At 42.4% G+C, this 23,364-nt stretch overlaps 1 protein-coding gene across 4 annotated transcripts in view; it reads right to left on the bottom strand.

Annotated features, from left to right (window-relative positions):
- Positions 1–198: 198 nt before the first annotated feature.
- Positions 199–23,364, bottom strand: part of ddr1 (discoidin domain receptor tyrosine kinase 1) — a 36,399-nt gene continuing 13,233 nt past the window's right edge. The window contains exons 3-20 of one of the 4 annotated variants that reach the window (XM_068323125.1): positions 22,656–22,758; positions 20,446–20,521; positions 19,972–20,124; positions 19,182–19,329; positions 18,061–18,163; positions 16,984–17,170; positions 13,935–14,181; positions 12,268–12,417; positions 11,622–11,681; positions 10,411–10,577; positions 9,213–9,420; positions 8,145–8,264; positions 6,508–6,809; positions 6,305–6,432; positions 5,145–5,342; positions 4,798–5,065; positions 3,070–3,219; positions 199–2,413 (exon numbers count right to left, since the gene is read on the bottom strand). In XM_068323125.1, coding sequence (XP_068179226.1) covers positions 2,273–2,413; positions 3,070–3,219; positions 4,798–5,065; positions 5,145–5,342; positions 6,305–6,432; positions 6,508–6,809; positions 8,145–8,264; positions 9,213–9,420; positions 10,411–10,577; positions 11,622–11,681; positions 12,268–12,417; positions 13,935–14,181; positions 16,984–17,170; positions 18,061–18,163; positions 19,182–19,329; positions 19,972–20,124; positions 20,446–20,521; positions 22,656–22,758 — 2,909 coding nt within the window. In that variant the 3' untranslated portion in view covers positions 199–2,272. The remainder of the gene's footprint in view (positions 2,414–3,069; positions 3,220–4,797; positions 5,066–5,144; positions 5,343–6,304; positions 6,433–6,507; positions 6,810–8,144; positions 8,265–9,212; positions 9,421–10,410; positions 10,578–11,621; positions 11,682–12,267; positions 12,418–13,934; positions 14,182–16,983; positions 17,171–18,060; positions 18,164–19,181; positions 19,330–19,971; positions 20,125–20,445; positions 20,522–22,655; positions 22,759–23,364) is intronic. The other 3 variants (XM_068323126.1, XM_068323128.1, XM_068323127.1) reach the window with 3 other exon arrangements.

Genomic DNA, 23,364 nt, shown 5'->3' with positions numbered 1-23,364 from the left:
ATGTCTTCAAATGCCAAGAGTGGATGTTTATTTTACCTTATAAACTTGTGATTAACAATTTTTATCATCAAACTGAATGCATTTGGACAAATCAACCAGAAAATTGAAAATGTCAGCCTTGGCTCTGAGAGGTGATGAACTCCTGGGCATATTTTGACACAGTAAATAGTAATCAAACCAAAAATCAATCTTTATGTCAACCAGTGCTCAAGTTATTTGGTGGTTTCAGCTCAAAAAGAGCATCAGATTTATTTGAAAAGGTTAACTTTATTATAACATCTACAAAAATAGACAATGAATTACAATGGTAGCAAGCTTCCTACAGAGATACAGAAGACCCCAAGTGGAACAAAGAGTTTTCCATGTACAGTATTAGTAAAGGCAATTATGATTCTGTCCTTAAATATGTACAAAGTATTATGCTCAACTTCAAAGAAACAAAAGGATGACATCGGACACCATGAAGTTTCTAAGTACATACAGTATATATAAAAAATATGGGTTTGGCTGAACTACAGTGTATCAAAAAAAAGACAAAACGGCACAGTAAACAATTATTACTTGATCATCCTAATCAAGCCATGACAAATTTACAGTGCTATACAATCAGTAAGGTAGATGCATTGATTCTACCCAAGTCAGCTTAAGGTGTTAACATTGTTTAATTCAGAGGTTCATATTGATGTGTTCAATAAATGTCATGGCTGTCTCGACAAACCGCTATCAGACATCTAAAAGAGATCACCCAATGCCAACATCACATTTTTAAATAATATTTGACATCTAACAGTTTGGTAGTGCCTTGTGGAAGAAGATGTGAAAAAAAAAAGACAGATTGTCTTGAATTTAGATCTCCCTCGGCAAATATCAGAAATCACTGCAAGTAAAACACATCTGAATCCACATGGACAGGAATCATATCAGGCCGCTCAAAAGACGTCCGTCATGGCCAGATAGAAGCATACAGGATTTTAAAGTGCAGCTGATAGTGGAATTTTACATTTATGTTTTGCGTCTGGATCACAGCCAGGTACAAAAATAAAAAGTTGTTAAAACACCTGAGCAGGTGCTTCTGAAGACGTCCCGTTTCACACGTTCTAGTTTCCTCCACAGCAGAAGGCTGTTCCCCACCTCAGCGTCCATTTTTCTCTGGTTTGAGAAGTCCATTTGGTTCAGTGTGGGCTGGGGACGCCCTTTGTTTTGTCATTCATGTCACAGTAGTCCACAATAACGTTGACTAATAGCTGTGGATGTGGGGCATTAATGGTTTTATGGGGCATAGAAGGAAGGATAGAAGGATAGAGAGAGAGAGAGAGAGAGAGAGAGAGAGAGAGAGAGATACTTTAATAATCCCGGAGGAAATTGCACATATCCACTGCTCAGCCAAACACCAGGAAAAAACCAAACAAAACCAAACAAAACAGGACATACCACAAGACATACACTACACTAACAGACACATGTAGCATTAACAGTACATATACTACAAAATAAAAATATAAACAGTATAAAATTAGACTAAATTAAATCCAAATCCATTTAACCGAAATCCATTTAACCGATGACTCACGTCTGAAAGTTACAAACTTCCCAGTAAGTGGATTACCATTTTTTTTTGTCTAAAATGGGAAAAAAGGGGCTGACGTTTGGAGTAATCCCACTGATTAACGTGTGAAGTGTGAGCTGTAAGACAATCCCTCCTGTGCAGCATCGTGGCTGAGTGATTGGCGTTCATGTGCACAGTGTGTGTGTGTGTGTGTGTGTGTGCACCATCACCTGTTCCTATGCATATAGCGCTAGAGAAGCTTAAGAAACATAATTGATCAAACTCAAGAATGGTACATTTCCTAGCTTTGTCTGGTCATGCATTGCAGTATATCCTGTCATTTAGTAGCTTCTCGTGACACAACTCTCCATCACTTACTCCTTACTTAAAGCAACCCTCCTTTAAATTAATTTCAGAAGAGAGAAAAGTTCCTATGCAGACCGCACCCACCACCAACCATTGTAAAATGTAGCTTGGATTGTTGTTTCAGCTAAATCAGCCTTTGGGTTTGGGGTCTGATGTGGAAAGAAACCGAACCAGCGGTGTCTCAGCCCCATCCACCCAAAAAGAGCACATATAAAAAGCAAGCGATCCACCCTTCTTTCCCATCAGCTGCTTGTGTGCAACGCCTCCACAACAACTTCCTGCTGCAGCATGGAAGCATGAACGCACACGACGTTTCCCGTTTTGACACAGGTTGCATCCCTCCTCGTGTTTATTCTCTCTCTACACCATGTTCATGGCGTCCTCGGTGAGAAAAGAGTGGATGTTGGAAAAGGATGGCCGCAGCTTGCAGTCTCTGTTCCAGCAGCTCAACATGAGCTCGTAGAGGCCCTGTGGACACACGGCCGGTCTGCTCAGATACACCTGCAAGGGAGATGAAGAGGTGGCATCGTTTGATTTAGTGAGACTTTTGTTTTGGGAGGGATTAAGCCTGCTGAGTTCATCAAAACAGATTCCATTATTCTATCATATCTGATTTTCACTGCTTTTGGTTTTTCAACTCTATATTTTCCATTTAATCAATGGAAGTTTCATGATTTGAAAGTCAATGTGCATCTTAAACTGGTTTTAATGGTCCGTTGTATAGGATTTAGATGAATTTCGGGGCATAAATGGTCTCAGTTTCATGTATTAATTTCAAACATGAAACTGAGACTACCTGTGCTTTTGGTTCCACAAGGGCTTCTTCCATGGAGTTCACCATGTTGCATTGATCCGTTTCTACAGTAGCCGTTCAGGATTTAACAGCCCCCCCAAACAGGATGGTTAGACTGTGGAAGCTGAGCTGTTTGAAATGCACAGCAAAACCACTAGATGGCACTGCATCACACTCACAGGATTTAGGGTACGTGACTCTGGAACAATGTCTGTTGTACTGTATTATTAAATCTGATGAAGAAGAGGTGTGGAACACAGATTTGACAGTCTGACATCACAAACTTCAAATAATCTGGTAATGAATCAGAGATCTGTAGATCATAAAATGAACACACGACTAAGGGTTTTTTTGCATAACTTACCTGTCTGCCCTGGTCTCTGAAGAACTCCCCAGCGTTGTCGATGACCTGTTCATCTGTCAGGTTGGAGTACGGCTGCTCCTGACAAACACTCAGCATTTCCCATAGAGTCACCCCAAACGCCCACACATCGCTGGCTGTAGTGAATTTACCCTGCAAACAACGAATTAATACCTCTTAATCCGCAACATCACGACCCCTGTCTAAATAACTATCAGAGTAATTTACATTGGATGGCAAAGAGTTGATCAGGAATATCAAGTTTATATCAATTCATTTATGATTCTGATTATTCAGTTGAGATGGATTTCTTTCATGGAAAATAATCTCTGATTTTAGTTGTAACTCTTCACAGTTATACAATTTTATTGGTAAATTACTGTAATACAAAGGTTGTATTTCAGCTACACTTCCTGGGCATTGTAATTTTGTTGAATTAATTTGCACTATAATCATGTTTTTTTAACCAAAAGTATAACAATGATGCTTATTTGCTGCAGGCTGCCTCTGCCATGACCCCATCTCAAAATTCTGCACAGAACAATTTGTCCAAGGGGCTTTCTTGACCCTGCTGAGTGCACAGCATGTTTAATTCCAGGGGAAAAGAATCAACTTCTTCTACTTATATTTATGATGCATGTTATAGAGAGTTCCACAACTTGAGAGCTCGAGTAAACCTCAGCAAAAAACAAAAAAACACCACAGCAGAACCCTTTTTAGTGTGACTGCCATCTCCTCCATGGTCGTAGGCGTCGGGGTCAATCCTGTCACAAAAACAGATGGCAGCAACGTTCCTCTTCTCGAAAGGGAATACGTGACTTCACATTTCTTGCAGTGCATAAAGGTTAATGGGATCGATTCACATCCCACTCACATGCTGTATCCTGCTACATTAAAGACCTTCCAGGTGTCTATAGACAGTGTGTTTGGGCAGCTTGAATCAATGAGCAGTCCTGATTCATCTGCTGCTTCTATGTCCCAGACAATCTTAGAAGTCCGAGCAGGAGGGGAGTTGGGAGACGGGTTGTTCCAACCGCTGCATTTTCAGAGCAGTGGAACAAGTTCATATTGAGAAAAACAATAGCTACTTATTTTGGATTCCTTTTCATAAAGAACTGCACACAACTAACAGAAGATGGGGCCCGGCCTGCCGTGACAAACCCCAATCCCTGCTCTCAGAGTTGCAGTTACATGGATGTGTGTAGTCACTGTCACCCAAGAGAAATAAAATGTTTTATTCATTTGATGTTATTAACTATGACAACTGGTACATTAAAGTGTGTGGGGGAGCATTACCTCACAAGCAATTTCACTAACAGCCATACAAATATACCCTGAGTGCCGTGATTCCAACTTATTTTCCAGCCACCTGGCCATTGATGCCAGTTTCTGTTTCAGCCAAACCAAAAGTGTGTTCATATGTCGCTTGGCAGGAGTTCATTTTGGATCCCCTATCCTGGTTATTGTTTCAGCACTTCAGAGTAATGCTATGTAACAGGATGAGTGATATGTCGAAGGTGAATAAAAATGAACGTAATATGATTTCCGTCACCCGAGTGCCAAGAAAAAGCCTCAAATGAATGAAGAAGCTAAACTGCTCTTCACCTGGTTTTCCATGTCTCAATGAATCTTAAAGTTCCAGCTGGAAATAAAGACACTAACATAAAGACACTAACATAGTTTAGAGCAAACAAATTCATGTTGGTGCAAAAAAAAAAACCAGGTTCTCACCATGAGGATACACTCCCAAGCCATCCATCGTATTGGCAGCACAGCTCTGCCCTGGATCCTATAGTAATCTCCAGCGTAAAGGTTCCTGCTCATGCCAAAATCGGCGATCTTGATGTGACGCTCGCCACCGCAATCCTCCCCATCCTCACCCCTCTCACCCCCCACCAGGCAGTTACGAGTGGCAAGATCCCGGTGCACAAAGTTGAGAGAGGAGAGGAACTTCATTCCTGACGCAATCTGACTGGCCATGGAGATGAGGGCGGGGTAACTGGGAGAAAACATCCACGTCAAATGGAGGAACAACAAACTCATCTACGACTACTGTTCGTTTATATGTGTGGGTTTACCTGATGGTCGGGGAGTTGTGTGAGGGACCTGTCTTGTCCAGAAGCACTCTGTGTGACAGATATTGGTTCAAGTCTCCACATTCCATGTACTCAGTGACCATACAGAGGGGGTCGCTGCTCACGCACACCCCCAGCAGACGGATGATGTTGGGATCCTTCAGACGAGACAAGATCTTAACTTCTTTCAGGAAGTCATTCCTATCAGGATGAGAAGGAAGATTCGGATTTTAGGCTCAAAAATTGGTCACTTAAAATATTAATGCAGAGCTGCATAATAGCAGCAAAAGTAGACACTACTATAATATTTCTCTATGAAAAATTCAGGCAATTCTTCCAGATACATGCAGTGTTTTATGCATGTCTCCACATGCATAAAACATCCTGTAACAAATCAAATCCCCCTTTACCACCTCAATCACCACCTGTGTCTTAATGAACTTGTCAAACAGACCAAAGTGTCATAATTATGTTACTTTATTAGGATCTGGTTTTTTCTTGTTGAAAACTTCTTTATTTCCTTTTACATGGAGCAGCAAAAACTTTTTCTCCTTGGTGTTGTGTGTCCTCAACAGCATGAATGACATCCAGTTGTGCAGCCCTTTATCACAACTTCATCAAACAACATATTTGAAGTCAACAATGAAGTGAGAGGACTGCTGATTCCCTTACAAACCAGCCCCCCCAGGCTATTCACCTTTCTACTTCATTGATTTGTTTCGCTGGTCAATATGTTTGTGCTGCTTGGTCACTCACCAATTTCCCATTTATACCTGCAGACTTCTATTCCAAGATGCCCAACAAGCTGATTTTACACCCTCAGCAGGAAAGGAGTAGAGTTCAAGTAAAGCATGCAGGCAAAAAATGTGGCAAAACATTTGATGTGTTGGTGTTTGGTGCATTTGCCACTCTTTGGTTTAACACTTAAGCAATATCAAGTAATTGATCACAACCACATCAGTCATAAAGACACAATAAACTGATTTATTCTGTTTTTGGGGTGTGGCTATGTTTTGGGATCCACATGGTGCTTTCTGCAAGTCAAACATCACCAACTAAAAATTCAACAAACACCTCTGCCATGACCCGTACTCAGCACCAGAAGCAGAAGACATTTAAAGCATTAAGCTGTGGAAAACCACAGTGAGGCCAACTTTACAAACCTGGCGTTCTTCGACGCGTCAGGCCGCAGGATTTTCACCGCTACCAAAAGAGGGCGACCTTTTCTCACGTTGAAGGGGAACTCCAAGTTGGGAAGGTCCTGTGGGTTCTCGATTTCACACAAGTGAACCTTTCAGGGAAGAAATAGATATTAAAAAACAATCACACACCCACACCCACACACCTTTCCCGGGTCTTTTCTCACCTCTCCAAACTGTCCCTCTCCCAGTTTCTCCTTAAAGATGAGACACTGGCGCGGCAGTTCCGGCAGCGGCGCGGCGTCAGCCCCGGGGCTTGAGGAGGCCAACGCCGGCACGGCGTAGGTGTTGTTACCGCTGACGCCCTGCAGACTGACTATATCAGCTTCTGCATAGTGAGGAACACTTGGAGGCATCGGGGGAGACACTGGGGGAGACAATGAGGGGTAGGGAGGGGAACCAGGGTAGGGGGGAGGCTCCTCCTGGGCCTGGGGGAAACCCTTCTCCATGTCCATGTCCAAACCACAGGCTGGAGGAGGAGGAGGAGGAGGAAGAGAACATAGACAGAGTGGACGAAACAAAAAGATTACTAGGAGTAGACTAGCGATTAAAAAGCTGCTTTGCTTTGAGGCATTCTGTGAGTGAATGACTTTTACAGACAAACTGGAATGAAGGGATAGTCTGGATTTAGGAGAATATTCAATGATGAGTCAAAAAAAAATTTTTTTCCTAAATAGACTTGGGTCTAAAAATGAAAGTGAAAGAGAGAACAAAAATAGAGCAATAAATTACAGGACGATGAATAAGTGTCAAAGTGATGTGTAAGACTAATAACTGAACACAATAAGAAATGATTAAATAAAACCTCATAAAATGGTGAAAACGAAAATCGAAAATTTGGCAATGGTTTGAAATTGCCTGTGTATGCTTTTCCTGAGAGTGGTCATTAATCACTGACTGTCAGAGTTTTTAATTCATGTTTTAGACGACTAAAAGACCTTCCTGATTAATTCTGCTAAACGGTACATTAGGGTTTTGAAATGTATGAAAATGAATAAATCAAATGATTTCTACAAAATAACAGACTCCATCTGTCTCCAGCTGTAATCACTGACAAGAATCTAGCAGCTCTGAAGATAACCATTCATTAAAAGTTACAACAACTTAATATTTTACACAATTAGCTGTTTATTAGGTTCTGTCAGCACATATAAGTCATAAAATGTAGGGAGGGTGGCCTTTAAATAATGAATTGTCAGTAAATCAAAGCTTTTTAATCCACTTCAGTTTGCACACTGCCAAAGGTCATGTATATGAAAAACATGTGTAGTCTGTAACGGTTGAGGTTTATGGTGTTTCTATAAAATACCAGACAATAAAGATGGTGGAAAAAAAAAGATTTACAAAGTGCTTGGAGCTCATTCTAACGTGGACATGGACGTGTAAGTCTTTAATTTGATCTCCAATCTCAAGGGAACAATTTGGACATTTCAATCAAAATCCCAAATATCAGCCTCATGGTGGCGCTAGAAGTCAGGACACATCATCTGAGCTGAACGTTACCTCAATCCACCTCATAGGAGATATTTTAGTTTAGACCAGCAGATATTGCTGGTATCCATAAGTCAATCTTTGGATGGATTTTAAGACACATACAATTCCCTAAACACCAAACTATCCCTTTACACACAGTGAACGTGTTACATTTAGTGGTGAGTGGATGAGTTTCTACTTATGTTAGTACCACATGCAAAATAGACTACATCTATACTCTGAGGGCCCTTCTAATGCCCCAACTCTGCACAGACTGGTATTTAGGTAAAGCCCCCTCCTGCCTGCGTCGGTTCAGCCTGAGGTCTCTTACCCTGGGGCACATTGAGGCTCTTTTCCTGAGCCTTAGCGGGACGGGGGACGGCTACGTGTCTGGAGCCTTTTCTGTGATCTGACAGGAGCAGGTGATATGCTGGGTTGTTTAACAGCAAGGCTGGGACGGCACATACAAATGAGCATACACACACACACACAGAGCCACAAATACACACACAAAGAGGACGAGGCGGGGTACACGCAGGAACCACGATACGAGTCAGACAGATGGTACAAAAGTAGCGGCACGTCACACAAAGTGCACACACAACAAAATAAAAGAACAACCATTAGCACAACTCATTAGCATTTCCTTTACAATAAGAGGGAAGACAGAGTCGCACTGATGCAACACGGAACAGGATGAGCAGAACAAGTACAGGCAAAGTTAACGGCACATCCAAACATTAGGAGCAACAATGGGTGGAATAATGTTTCTGTTACTCATGTTATTTCAAACTCACACAGGCACTGACTAAAAACAGCATGCAGACCTCCTGGGGTGTAATGTAAGTGAAGGAATGCCTTTACTCTTTTTATTCCTTTCTTCCTCCTCCCCTCATTCCTTTTTCTTCCCTTTTCTCAGAACAATAGCGCTTTTGTGCCCCTCTGCTGTGCATCATCTTGGAGCCACTCTTCCTCACGGGGTATTTGGTTTTATTTGATTGCGTTTGCTTGTGCTGAAATAGGTCATAATGCCAGTGTTTTCTCGATAAGCACGCAAGATTTTTTTTCGCCTGCTGTTTCTCCTTTGCGGAGGGGGTTTGTGCTCGTTGGAATGATCAACAGAAGTTGAGAAACACGAACACAGGCATGCAAAACAAAGCAGTATGTACGACTACATGTTTGCAATGATGTAAATTGTGTGCAGATGAAAAATGATGTTGTTTCATATGTTTCACTGACTCCAATCCAACCTTGTGTGGACTACAGTTCTACTATCCAACCGGTCTGACTGCATGTCAAACTAAACATTCAAGCTAAATTTGAAACTCTATCGGATTGCCAGCTAAGTTAAACCAGAATTAATGAATCTTATCTCTAAATGTGTATGTTCATAACTTACCTGTGCTGTCTCTGTGGTCACGCGGTCGTAACAGAGCGCTGGGCTCTTGATACTCTCCCTCTCCTTCTCTCTCGTGGTCACGGTCGTCAGGGAAGGTGTGGATGCGTTGGTAACGGCTGGAGTAGCTGTGTGTGTTGTTGATGACCACGTTGTCTGAGGGAACCGACAGGTGAACCCGCAGTTCGTCGCTGGACAGACTCCCCTGGGCCTGGGAGGGCAGAAGACACACATGAAGAAGACACACATGCTAGTTTATTACTTAGAGCTAGCTGCAGTTCAGGGAGTCTAACACAACTATCCTGTTATAAATCATCCTTTCATGGTGGTTTGGTTAAAAGGTTCAGTTGGTGTGGGAAATGTCCTAACAACGTGACTGAAAGCAGACCATGAGGTGGAATCAGGACTCGCCGGAGGGATCGCATATCTCATCCGGTCAGGGGGGCGCCTCGGGTGAGGAATGGAAATGTAGCTGGAAGAGGGATGTCTAGAGTGCCCTGCTAAGATCGCTTCTCTGATGGATGGATGGTTCGATGGACAGCCTGCTAACCCATTTCTATCGAGAGCCTTCATGAAGTTTGAATTTACTGCTGGACTACTGTATTATCCTGAAAACGTGTTACCCAGCTGTGTCTAATAAAGCGGCAGCTGAATGCGAGTGTATTGTTTGTATCCCTGGAGCAGATGGTGATCAAACTGTGGAAACAGCCTCTAATCTTTGAACAATTAGAAGTAAATGTGAAAGGATTCCCTGAACACATCCAGATGGAGAGACACTGATTCACTGCCAAAAGACTGGCAGTTATCTCACTCCCCCATCAATCATTTTAACTTGGTTAAAAGGGACATTTCAGCCCAATCGCATGAGAAAACATTTTCTCACTTGGGGTTATTTATTCTGCAGAACGTTGTAGTAATAAAACTGTGGACAGTAAGATACATGGATGGGCTGGAGGACTTGGGGCGATATAGAGTTTTTCTAAGTACCACAAACAAAAACTAATTCACTTTAATTGTAGTGAGGTGGTAAGAGGGGGTAAATCTCTGAGATAGAAGTTCCAAAGAGAAAACCAAATCTGAAAACCACTAAACGCAAACCTAAGAAACCTACAGGCAAAGTTCCCTTTACAGCCAAACAACCTACAGCGCTCAGGAATTTAGTGAACATCAAACATGAGATGTGACGTCAGGCTGGACTCACCTTGCCCAGCAACTTTTTCCAGTACTGTCTCCACAGGATGACAGCGATCACAGCCAATAGCAGTAGGATAATGCCCACCAGACAGCCAATCAGAATAGCTGTGTTACTACTGTCATCCTTGGCTACAGGGAGCCCCGCCCTTGGAGTGTTAGCAGCGAATTCTGGATCTAGACAGAGCAAAAAAAAAAAAAAAGTGTTGATGTTTGTCTGTGTAGAACGGTCATTTTCTGCTGTTATTGGTGCATCTGATGTTTTTTATCTATTCATTATCACATTTTTTTTTTTGTGTGTGTGACCACACACCGGCCTGACAGGACAAAACAGTCACACACTTGTTTGGGTACTAAATATTAATTTAGTTTGATCAGGGTTAGCAGCTGATGGGTACTGTCTGAGTATGCAGTATGTCCACTCAATACCACCCGACTACTAAGAGCCAGCTGCTCTGAGAACAGATTGTAAACACTGTTCAGCTTCTCAAAGGCTTTAAACTATTAATATGAATCATCCTGCGTCCTTACTTGAAGTTCAAATATAACGTGTTGTTTGATTGAGGGATCAAACTAAACTAATTTCCTCAGTGCCGTTTCTAGCACAGAAACAAAGTGACAATTACGTTAAAGGAATAAGTGATGGTGTGGAACATGAAGAACATCGACAAAGACTGAAAAACAAACACAAATACTATATATGATGCTTTTTACACACACAAGCCAAACACATACACACTATCCCAACAGCAAACAACCCGTCTTTCTCCCTCCGTCAGTTCATCACCACGTGGGTAATAAATAAAGCCAAATAAAGCTGTTCAACCAAAGCCGAGGACGAGGCGGCACACATGCCACAGAAAACCGTTTACAGCTTCTTTAAAGACCTGCTATTGTTTAACTGTGAACAACAGAGCTCGTTCCCTGGAAACAACATGCAGCGCGTCAGCCCGCAGGAAGCCAACTTGTTATTGTACATAAATATAATGTACCACAGCCCTGTCTGTTCTCCCTGCAGCTGTATATCTTTAAACCCGGGGGACAGAGTCCAGTGCCAAAGCCTGCCACTTCAATCCCTCCTTCATTATTGCTTCATACTCTCTGCTGGGCAGTGGGGCAGTTTTAAAATGCTGGAGGAGGGCCAGCATGGATGGAGCTGGCTCCCGTCCCTCTGTTCATCTCTATTTGTCTTTGGGTTGTTTCTTTTTTACACTCTCTCACCTGACAGCGTCCAGTTACCAGTGGTGTCCATCATGAAGGAGGAGGTGGTGATGGGGGGTTCTGGAGAAGCGAGGAATGGATAAATGAGGAATGTGTGAGAAGAGAGGAAGAAGACTCAGAGGAGGGCGATGAACAGACAGGAAATCATGAAAAGCAGAATTCCTTAGATTCCCATCTATCGGTATGTGGGTTTAAAAAAAATAAAACTTCACATTTGACCTTTAGCTTTCAAGATTTATCATGCCCTTCGAGTATAATGAAATCTGCATCCGGCATTGAATTTTGCTTCAGCAAATGTTGGCTCCAGGCCTAAAGATTTTGGCTCTTGTGATAAAGACAGAGGCTCGTCAGACATGGACCTCCTGGTGCTACTCGCCTCGGGCTCTGCTTGAGACACAGGGCTTAGACACACTGCTGACATGCTCACACTCATCACAACTAGAGAGAAAGAGTGGAAGGAGAGTCAAGATGTCTGGAGAGAGACAGGGAGCAGAGAAACAAGAGCGAGCAGTAAGGAAAGGAGCATGACGGGCGGAAAAAGGGGAAACAGACAGAATGAATTGCGGAAAGAAAATTTAGTAAATACAAGAAGAAGTGGAGGGAAGTGCAGGAGAATAAAAAAAAGAGGGGCAACAGAAGGACATACCGGGGACAGCGGTGCTGTTGGAGGAGGTGTGATTGGATGTGGGAGAGAAGGACGTTTGGACGACCGGAGGAGGAGAGGAGCTGGTGGTGGGAACCTTGGGAGGATGAGGAGGAAATGAATCAGTGTCTATGACATCCTCTTCAAACGGCTCTGCATGAAGAGAAAAAGAGAAAGAGAGGAGGAGATGATTTTATGAAAATTATTGTTTTCGTGCAGTACAGCAAACCATCTTCTTGTTGGTGGCTGCGTAGCAACAGTCGATGTGGTCACAACTGGTTGCGTTTCAACAGAGTGTTCGTCTTACAAAATGATGTCATGTTGTTTTTGACAGGGAGCTGAGCCACTCCTTACTGACTGATGTCAAACATCATGGAATGTGTGTGGACTATTTGTGACCACAGTGTTGATTTGCCAGCTGACCACCGTGTGCTGTAGCAACCACTGACACTTAAAGAAATAAAAGGACGAATAGATGGCTGACAGTTTGTCACAAATGTAGATAATCCAGCTGATGTCATTGTTGCTTAAGACCTAATATGTTCTGGTCCCAGAAGTCCAAACTAAAGTTAAGGCAGTGCCACGAAATAAAGTTGTGAGTAGTTTTGATGGTGTAGACCAGGGGTGTCAAAATCATTTTCATCAAGGGCAACATATATTAAATAACTCTGAATTTATTACTTATTCAAGTTAAAACATTACAGTTACATAGAAAAAATATGTTTGTTTCTCTGTTATAACATAAATCGTTTTAATTTGTCAGGTTATTAAACCCACCAAACTCCATCAATCAAGGATCAAACTAGTGAATAAAGAAAAATAACATCAAACACGAGTTAGGAAATGAACTTTGTTCAAAACATGTCTGTGAAAGTTAAAATAGGCTTAATGACCGTATTGTGGGAAGTGTAGTTTTTGGTCAGAGCACACTTTTGAGCTATTTATTTTTAGACTCTTTGAAATGTGGCCCCTGCGCCTTGAGTTTGACACATGTGTTGTAGAACCTACAGGACCCTGAAGCAGACCAGACAACAGGTTCAACAGTCTGGCTCTTCTCCAGCAACCAGACACAACAGCCCACTTTTGAATCATGTAATATTTTCTACCAGAGTCCAGTTTGATTACTGAGCACTCGGCTGACACTCATCCCACTACAGCTGACATTGTTTTGGAGGAGAGAGGACAGTTTGATTCGTCACAGAAATCCCATTTGGCGAGCAGAAGAGGACTCCTGTATCTAACTTCCAATCAGATTAACCCTTATGGGGAGATATTGAAACCCACTTCTCCATCTGCAGCATGGGCCCATTTCAGTCCAGACTGAAAGATAGAGAAGGTATGACAACAGATGGAGCGGATACAGGCATTTGTTCTGTTGATTTTGACCTTCTTAAAAATAATTAAGTGACCATAATATTGTGGTTCTAAATGATAGAACACATTATGATTCACTTGTTTCTAAAATTGTTTGTTTAATTGTTCAATTAATTTAGGCACAGTGTAATTTTTCTGAATAATGTCCTTGACTATAAATAAACACTGGAACCTTAACTCAATTAAAAGCATCTAGAATCAATAAAAACTTCAGGAAGTCTCACGTCATTTGATTATTACTGTACTGCAAAAGAACACATTTATCACATATAGACAGAAATGATTATGTTTCCCACCAGAGAGGAAAGATATCTCGCTGATGAGTAGCCAGCGGTCGGCGAAGTAGAACTTGCAGCGGAGGATTTGAGCCGCCCGGCCACCAAGAGGGAGTGAAATGGGTCGTGAAGAAGGGTCTTTCAGATCCTCCAGGGGTACGGGCAGCGAGAGGGGACTGGACCACTGCCGGAGGATGCCAGGCTTAAAAAGACACTCAACTTTACTGAAGACTCGCACACCCTGAGTGTGACGGTTGTTACTGTGCACCTAGAGGAAAAAGAAAGGAGGTAAGGATATACATAATGATGCAAGATGTTAGACAATCCCTTCATCATCCACATATTTGAATTAGCGCGACACTTGTTCAAACACACGAAAAATTCAGGGAAAATTAAACTTGTATTCATTTATTATTCATAGAGAAGCAGGAACAGATTCAATTAAGACACAAAATTAATGACACATTCTCATCTTGTTCAAGTATAATTACTTTGGCACAACTTCAAGTGGAGCAGGACTACAAATGGACCAAATCAGAACAAGTAAAGGAAATGAAAGGATGGAAGAAAAGAATGTGAATGACAGGAATGAAGAGGATATAGTGACTTGGTTGTTTCCACAAGCAGGGAGGATCCATAAAAGACTGTCAAATATATGAGGGGTCGTTGAGGTCGGAAGGAGCTCGAGATAAAGAGGGAGGGGTGTGGAGGAGGATGGAGGTGTTTAAATCAGACAGATAGAGTCCAAAAATGTAGTTCTGACTGAGGAAGAAGATGGTGGGAAATTTTGTTCCTCCAAGAGAGAAAAGGCTGGTGAGTTGCTGTGATAGGTTAGCGATTATCCTGACACTTATTGCAAGGTCAGCCGCTCTAACCTACTCCACATGTTAATGCACACACACACGAGACACAGGCAGAACAGCTGCACCAGATGCAGAGGTGATGTGTAATTGATTCAAATGGGGGTTGGGGTTTGTAGTCCATGTTGATGGCAGGGGTGGGGGTCGATTACGTCAAACAAACCAAGGTAATTCGCTACTCCTTTAGGAAAACAGCTCCACTGACCACCTGCACAAAACTTCATTTGAGAGTCTAGTGTTCCGTTCTTTATGTTTTCTTTCTTTCACTAACCTCTATCAGGAATTCTCTCAAGATTTTTTTGTGCAGTTGTGTCTTTAACACGAGCTGACAAAGAAAAGTTTTACACATATTCCCAAAGGAACGAAACTTCGTAAAGAAAAATCAGAGGGCATCGCCGGTTTGTTAAAGGTCCTGTAGGAAGAGCCTTTAATGCTTGATGAGAGGTCAAAGAGCAGTTTTCCCTTTGGGAGCATGAGAGAGTGATTAGGTGCAGGTTAAGGAACTACAGAGCCAAGTCGGGCCAGCATTATGTTCAGGTTTCCTCGTGTTATTTATGTGACGTGTGTGTGACATATCCGCTCTGCCAGGCGAGCTTAACGGTGTATTCAAGCTGAGGTTGGGGAGGAGAAGCCACAAGGGAATAGACAGGAAAAACATTATAAGTCAAGGAAAACACGTGAAATACCACTGGGAAAGACTTTAAAAGGTAACTGGGAAACACTTGAACACTAAAGGGGAGAAAAGAAGTCGAGGGAGAGCAATCAGAAAATTTGGATCCAAGCAAAATCAAGACTTCTAAAATGTTATTTTACAACTTCATAAAAGTGACTCGAAGTTAACGCTCTACACGGAGTGCATTTAAACAAATCAAATTCCACTCCACCACCAATAGGAAAACATAGTTATGAGTCAAACTGGGTTGCTTCACATTATCATCCCCCGCTGTTGTTTCACCACCTAAACACCAAAAGTAACACCGACACACAGACAGACAGTGATGCAACTCAGCGGCAAGGAAAGAGTGGAGGACAGACAGTCTGGCAAATGAATGCAGAACTATTCCAGTCCAAACACACACACCCTGCATTGGTTGGAACTATTGGAATTTCTAAGGAGATCCATCAAATGCACAGATAAACAATGAAGCTAATGTTCTGCAGAAATATCAATTTCATGCTTATCTTGTGTTAATGAGACATTTTACCAAAATCAATCAAGAAAGAATTATTGCTTTGCCTGCAAATCTTCACATTATAGATAGGAACCATTATATAAGACATTAAGGAGTAATAAAAATTAATGACATTTGCTTAATATGCAAAAATATGCCTGAAGTTTGTGCTGATTTTTTTTTTTTAATTAGTTTTTTCTTTCACTGGAAATTTGACAAAGATACGGTCAAGGATCAGGAGAAATAGTCAGTACGATAATAATCAATACTACCCGCTACATGATGCATTCTTTGATAATAAGAAACATTTATTAATGAGGAAATGAGGAGGACAAAATGTGATGATAAATGTTAGTCTGTAAGGAAGCAGCTAATATTAGCATAAAACATTTATTAAGCTAAGTGGCTTTCTGCATTGTATAATATTGTTGTACTGATGATGGAGAGAAGTGTGCATCTATTAATGGATGATCAGAGAGATACTTCATTCAGACGTTGACTCAGAGTGTTTGAGAAACATGATATGATACAAACAAAATTTGAATCATGTATTACAGTCGATGATAAATTGATGATATTTGATGATGCCACAAAAAAGAAATGTTAAAACCAAACCCACACAGACAGAAGGAACCGTTCCAAAATCCTTCAAAAATTTTGTAGCAGGGGATTAAAGTGGCTGGGGGTTTCAGATGAAACTGATTTCAGCTGAAACCAAATGAGGAACTTTGAATGGATGAAGCCTGAGTATGCATGTAGACACGGTATTCACTCTACTTGCTCTTGACATTCTGCAGATCGACCGATCGCTGGCATGAGAACAAATGGAGCTGCAGTGCTTTACCGTAATTAACCTGACATAATTTAGAGAGATAGTCTCTAAGAAGACACAGGCCAGGAAATGGAGACTTTACCAACAGTGAAATATATTTTTACTAGCCACAAACAGTTTTCAATGGTGCAAAAAAAGTCCCATGTAATCCCCCCCAGAATAAATCAAATCCAGATGCACCAGGACACACAACTTTCACCGCTTACCTGCATGTTGTGGAAGATGCGTGGTTTCTCAAAGTGGAATTCAATATCTACGCTGCCTTGCCCAAGGGCTTCCCGACTCCAGCCCAGGTAGTCGTACCCGGGCCACACCCTCAGCTCCTTGGTTTGAATGAAGTCATCTCCTCCCAGGACGCCGTCACAAAGCTGACCCAGACCACCAAACTGCATCCTGCACACACAGCCCTGCATCAGTTAGCACGTAGCTACAAATGGAGTCTGGTCTGCTCATCACTTCCTACAGTCACTGACATATTTGCTTACGCAAAGGCCCAAATTGGCCGACAGTCATCGATACACATACAAACATTCTGGCACATATATTCACATTTGCAAACAAACTACACAATGCATTATGGCTTCCTTTATTTCACATACATTGACAGAAACGCAGCAAGAGAGAAATCAAATGGGTCTTGTCATTCCCAGCCTGTCACGTCTGTCACCCAAACACACACACACACGCACACACACACACACACACACACACACACACACACACACACACACACACACACACACACACACACACACACACACACACACAACACAAATTACACCTGGATTACATCAAAAGAGTTAGCTCACCTACTAGAAATATTTCAGCCCCATTAAACACACAACCCATGGACGTGTGGACCCCCACCCCATTTCCTTGTTCGCCCCTCCTACACTCCCTGCCAAAACACTGTGGTCAGGAAACAAGCCTCAAATCCCAGAGTGACTAAGAAAATAATGTTATTCCCTTTCGATTAGGCGGACACCAGAATAATGTTTCAACAAAAGATTTGGCTGAGGCTCCGCTTTAGTACTAACAGATGTGATGAGCTCTGTGGGTAAGCTTTTCCTATTCCATTTACACAAACATGTTTCACTCCACATTGTTTATCAAAACACTTCTGTGACATTTGTGTAATATTTGCAAAAGCGGCATCACTATTTACAATCCACGACACATGAATATCAAATCTAAGAAAGTATATTATGAGAATTATTACAGGAGATGTTTACTCCTAAATTAAAAAAAAAGAATAAAAAGCTCAGGTGAGTTGAATATCTTACCCTTGCTCAGTGCCTCCATCGTAGGTGGAGTCATTAAGATAGACAGGCATACCAGATAGGTGCATTACGTGACCCACCGGAGCTGTATAAGCCTTCAAGCCGTCTAGGTGAGAGACAGAGAAGCATGTAGAAGTATTCAGTAACAGTCATGTGATTGCTGAAACAAAACATGCACACGCGGTATATGTAACTTTGCTTTTTAATTTGAGCAGCTATTTATTTTCGTCGTGAGCAGCTACGCTTTCCCTGAGCCAACATTCAACAGTAATCACTGCCACAGGGAAACGGCTACAGATGGGTTTTAAGTAGGAAAACAAACACAGGTCCGCTGCTCATGTCTGCTCAGCTCCAGCCGCCATTAGCTGGTGAAACTCAAGCCTCTCTGCTAAAATATTCAGGTAATCAGCCTGTTCCATGAGGACAGAGGTGACGTCAGCAGCATTGCCCTACAGCCCACTGCTCCGATGCCAATAATAAACAACGCCTCATATTGGATTTACGGTATGCGTGAAGAATGCTCTATTTGCCCATAGATAGATGTCTGCAGAAAGGATCATGCACTCGACTGTGTTTCATTTACTTGTGTGAGTCTACATAGAAGGATGACGCACCTCCGAAGTGCGACAGAGACATCATATCTGATATGAGGTAAGATGAGAGGTTGAACACGTGTAAAACATTTAGAAGATTCGGTGTAAATCTGAATCCATTCGATGGAACGATGGCAGACGGGGAGCTTTTAGCCTCGGCGACACGTCTGATTTAAAGGCTGCTTGATGCAGTCTGAGGGATGCAGATGAGGCAGGGGCAAAGGTGAGCTGGTAATAAATACTCAGCAAGTCGGTGTTGTGCTTCAGGAAACATGGATGCCAACATCATTTATCACGGTGCGCCTTCTTTTATACAGAAAACCCCCCAGTGAGGATGTAAAACGCATGCAGAGCCTTCGATGTATGGTGAAAACATGCACTTGTAACCACTCAAGCCCTTCTTCGCTGAACACAGGATTGACTACAGGATGATAATGGAGTTGGTCATTTTCACCAAATACCAGAATTATATCAAATAAATATCCAAGAATTCATCAAAGCAGAGACAGTTTGTTGTTTGTGTTGCTTTACCGTTCCACACACAGCCGTAGAGCTCCACGCGCAGACACACACTCATCACCCGGTCTGCCAGGGGGTAGAAACGGACCATTCGGGCCACAATGGGAGGACCAAGGTCCTTCAGTACCACATCGTAGGTGTTCTCATTGCCTGACACCACCTGGGAGAGAGAAGTACAAATATCTAAACACAGTTCATAACTCGTCTTCCCTGCTCATCACCAGGAATGGCTGAAGGAATCTGGCCTGAAGGCTTGAACTTCTCCTTCAGCCTGTGTATTCTAGTTAAATGAACTGGCTGAATTATTTATTTATTTATTTTACACACAAAGTTGCAAAGGACTGATTTTAAAGTGAGAGCCCCAGGCACAGAAAGTAGCAGCCTTTACCGGAGGATTTGCAATTTTTATGTGATGTCTAAAATAGTTTCAGATTTAAACTCACAGGATGTTAATGTAGGAGAGAGTTTATCGCCACATGACATACTGGATAACTACTAAATAAAATTAAAGGTGCTTTTATCCATAGAAGGTAAGGCATTCATTTTATAGTGTTGAAATCTCAGGTGCTGCTTGAGCTGAAAAGTGTGGTTTGGCTGCCACTCCAATGCCTACAAAATAATAATTCAATCAAATTTGGAATACAGTATGTTTACAATCCGTTGACATTAATTTTAAACAGCCACAGGTTAATCAACTATTTCCAAATTTGTTTCTCACCCCAAAATCGTTCAAATAAATTGAAATTGTCACGTCTATCATTTGTGAACACGTGAAATTCCCAAAATGAAATGACTCTCTTACCTCCTGGCCCCAGCGATCTTTCCAAGTGATCCATTTCACTCCATCTCGGGAATAATGGAGTCGATAACTTTGGGCAAATTCCTGGCCGTGGCCGTCGGCATGACGACCCTGAGTCCCAACCAGGGCCAGGAAATGGAGTTTATGCAGGTCTACCTATAGGAGATAGTCAATGCATGATTAAAACATATATCCCTATGTAAAACATAGATTAACATACAATTAAATTATATGTCTGTCATGACAGGTATATCAATATGTAGTCACAGACATGGGTCTGTTAGCTTAGCTTAGCATAAACACTAGAAATAGGGTTAAGTAGCATGTATCCTTAAAAAACAACAAAAAGACAATGGGAGAGCTGTTTAGAAATATATTACATTTTATATCAGCATCAAAAAGTTTTAAAAAATTTGCTTTAAGGCCTGAATCCAAATGAAACTTTAAATATGAGGGGTCCAAAACAGAACATCTGACCTGGAGGTACTCTGATCCTCTGGGGAAAACGGCTCCTGCAGGACACCAAGCTCCATCCCCCTCACCAGTACTCAACCTGAGAGAAACAGAGAGCTACTAGTTAGATAACAACCTGAAATACGTCAAAAAGTTCACCACATTGGGGTCCCACGCTTAAGATTCACACTACCTAAGTGTGAATCAAACCCCCAAGTGCCAGCAAGATGTGGAGTTAAAAGTGCGCATGACAAATCAATACAAACAGTCCAGTTCTGAACTATCACAGTGAATACTGGACTCCACAGCAGCCAGATATTCACAGAAAAAATGGGCCTGAAAGAGACACATATATAGTGACAGACTTGGCCACAGCCACAGGAACACCACTGGCAATGCAGACAGAACGAGCATCTGATGACAGATGGAAAATAAACAGAATACAGGAAGAGAGAATAAGAGATTAAAAGAGATGGGTGAAAAGTTTTCTCTTTCTTTCCCTTCAAACCCCGCGACCAGATCTGATGTAGAACGTCACGACCCATCCACTCACAACTCCTCAGGCCTTCTCATGATCACACACACATTCACCAGTGAAGGATTTTCCCTCAGTTTGAACTTCCTCGGCCCAGTTTGAGAAGAAAAGTCCACACCACCAACACATCTCAGCCACAGAAAGAACAAACAAACGTTTGGCTTGTGATGTGGCATCGACTCGTATGTGGCGCTTTGGTGCGGATGCCAGCCCGCGGCCGTGTTTCTGACCACCAGTGGGCCTCCTCTCAAAACGAAAAGCCGCTGCTCGTACCGCAAGAACAAATCACCGGATCCACTTGGTGACATTGACAGCGGTGGTGGTACTTAATCAAAACCCGTTCTCCTCCTCGTCGGGTGACGTCATACAGCCAGAAACCACGAGATGATATCAACACATTAGTGCTCCGCAGAGTGTCCTGTGACTGAAGGGGGTGGGGGGTGGGGGGGCAGAGAATGAGGAGAGAGGAAAGAGGAATGTTTCTGTGGAGAGTTGCGTCCAGCCTGCACCAGCCAGCGGGATAACGTTACAGCACACTGTTCCGCCAAGAACCTCATTTGTCTCCTATTTCTCCCTGGGTTTGTCTTGTGCTTCCTAGTTAAATACCAGCCAACATTTCATTCCTCTTCACTTGCTCTCATTTACCTCCTTCTTTCCTTATTTGCCCCCCCCCCCTCTCTCTTTTTAGACCGATATGATGATAATTCACTGCTCCAGAGAAGTTAGAGCCAAGAAAAAGAAATATTTACCTACTCTGGGTCCCTCTCTACCATTATTTACCCAACTCTTTCCACTCACACACTGGTTATGTAGTTTAATTATTCTCCAGCATTCAGTGCACCATCATTGTGATCTATCTCTCACTTTTCTTTTTTTAGTGTCCACTATTCTCTGTTTTCACTCTCACTGTCTCCCCGATGCCTCTTAAATAGAGTTGGCTAATAATTATTTCCAAATGGTTAGACGCTCAGCGAAGAGACAAATCCCAACAGACCAACATACCAAAGTGCACACACACACACACACACACACACACACACACACACACACACACACACACACACACACACACACACACACACACACACACACACACACACACACACACACACTATACCACGCTGCACTTGGCTCTCTCTCGTGACTCTGACCTCTACCCACACAGACAAGGCGGTAATGCAGTTAACAAGTGGTCCTTACAGAGACACCCACTCTCATTTTCTATATCGAACTGACTTCTGAAAAACCGGTTCCTTTGGGGCCAAAGGGCCAAATCAAGAGACATCCGAGGATGAAATATCCCCCTGAGCCCTCACAAAAAAATTCAATAACTTCAGTAGTATAAAACAAATCCTCCATTCTGTTGTTGAGCCTCGAGCACTGATTGTTTTTGATATATGCAACGGAGAGAAACTTAATATTCTAAAATGAAACAAAATATTACGATGCAACAACCCTGTAGAGTTTTATGAGGCTGGGATGTTTAGTTTAAGACGCAGTGGACAAAGAAATGTAGAGGGACAGGTGGATGTACTGATGACGCTGCTCCCTCCTCCCTCCATAATTTCAAGGTCATGCTTGTGTTCCTGCACCAGAAATCATGAAGTTACTCATCGGTCACACAAACAATACAGAAAAGGTCCTCTTCTGGGTTGCTCCTTTTCTACCCAGTGCACGGACACCTTTACACATTGCCTACCTTCCATGTTTGGCCTCTGTGGAATCTGACCAGGCACTGGAGGCAGTGATGTCAGCGTCTGGGATGGTGCCATCCTCCATCCCCAGGGCGTAACGACACTGAGCTTTAGAAAAAAGAAAAAAGAAAGATGGAGATGAGGATAGAAATGTAGAGAAAAATGTGAAACATTCTCATTTGTATGAAGAATTTTTCCCGAGGGAAAAAGTAATATTTCCATTAGAATGTGGAGACATCGTTGGTCACGGAGAATAATGTTGTTATGTCATCCCTGGAAAATCATCAGGACTTCATGCTTCATGCATGGGAGGTGGGGGTGGTGTGTGTGTGTGTGTGTGTGGGGGGGTGTCTTCAGCGACTCCATCCTAATTTGATTTCTTACGGAATTTCAGGGTAGAGTTCATGTCTTTCAGAGGGAACGACCGTGTTTCACATCGTTTATTTCTTCGTCCTGTCAAGAGCAACTCCATCAGTGCCAGTCATTAAAACTCAACTGCATCTTTAGAGCATTGAGCGACCCCACAACCCCCCACCTTCAACCCTCTTTTGTATTTATTTTTTCCATCTCCTCAAGGCTCCAGACATCCAGCACAGACCCTGTTCTATTTACCACTATTCAGGGATTTGCAGGAGGAGACGAAAAGGGGAGAAATAAATAAAGGAAAAATGAACGAAGACAAACGGGTCTCAGATATCTGCACTGTCACCCCGA

This window comes from Antennarius striatus, chromosome 9 (assembly GCF_040054535.1).
Source record: "Antennarius striatus isolate MH-2024 chromosome 9, ASM4005453v1, whole genome shotgun sequence".
Lineage (NCBI taxonomy): Eukaryota > Metazoa > Chordata > Actinopteri > Lophiiformes > Antennariidae > Antennarius > Antennarius striatus.
Note: the sequence above shows the minus strand (reverse complement) of the source record. Positions and strands in the feature narration are given on the sequence as shown.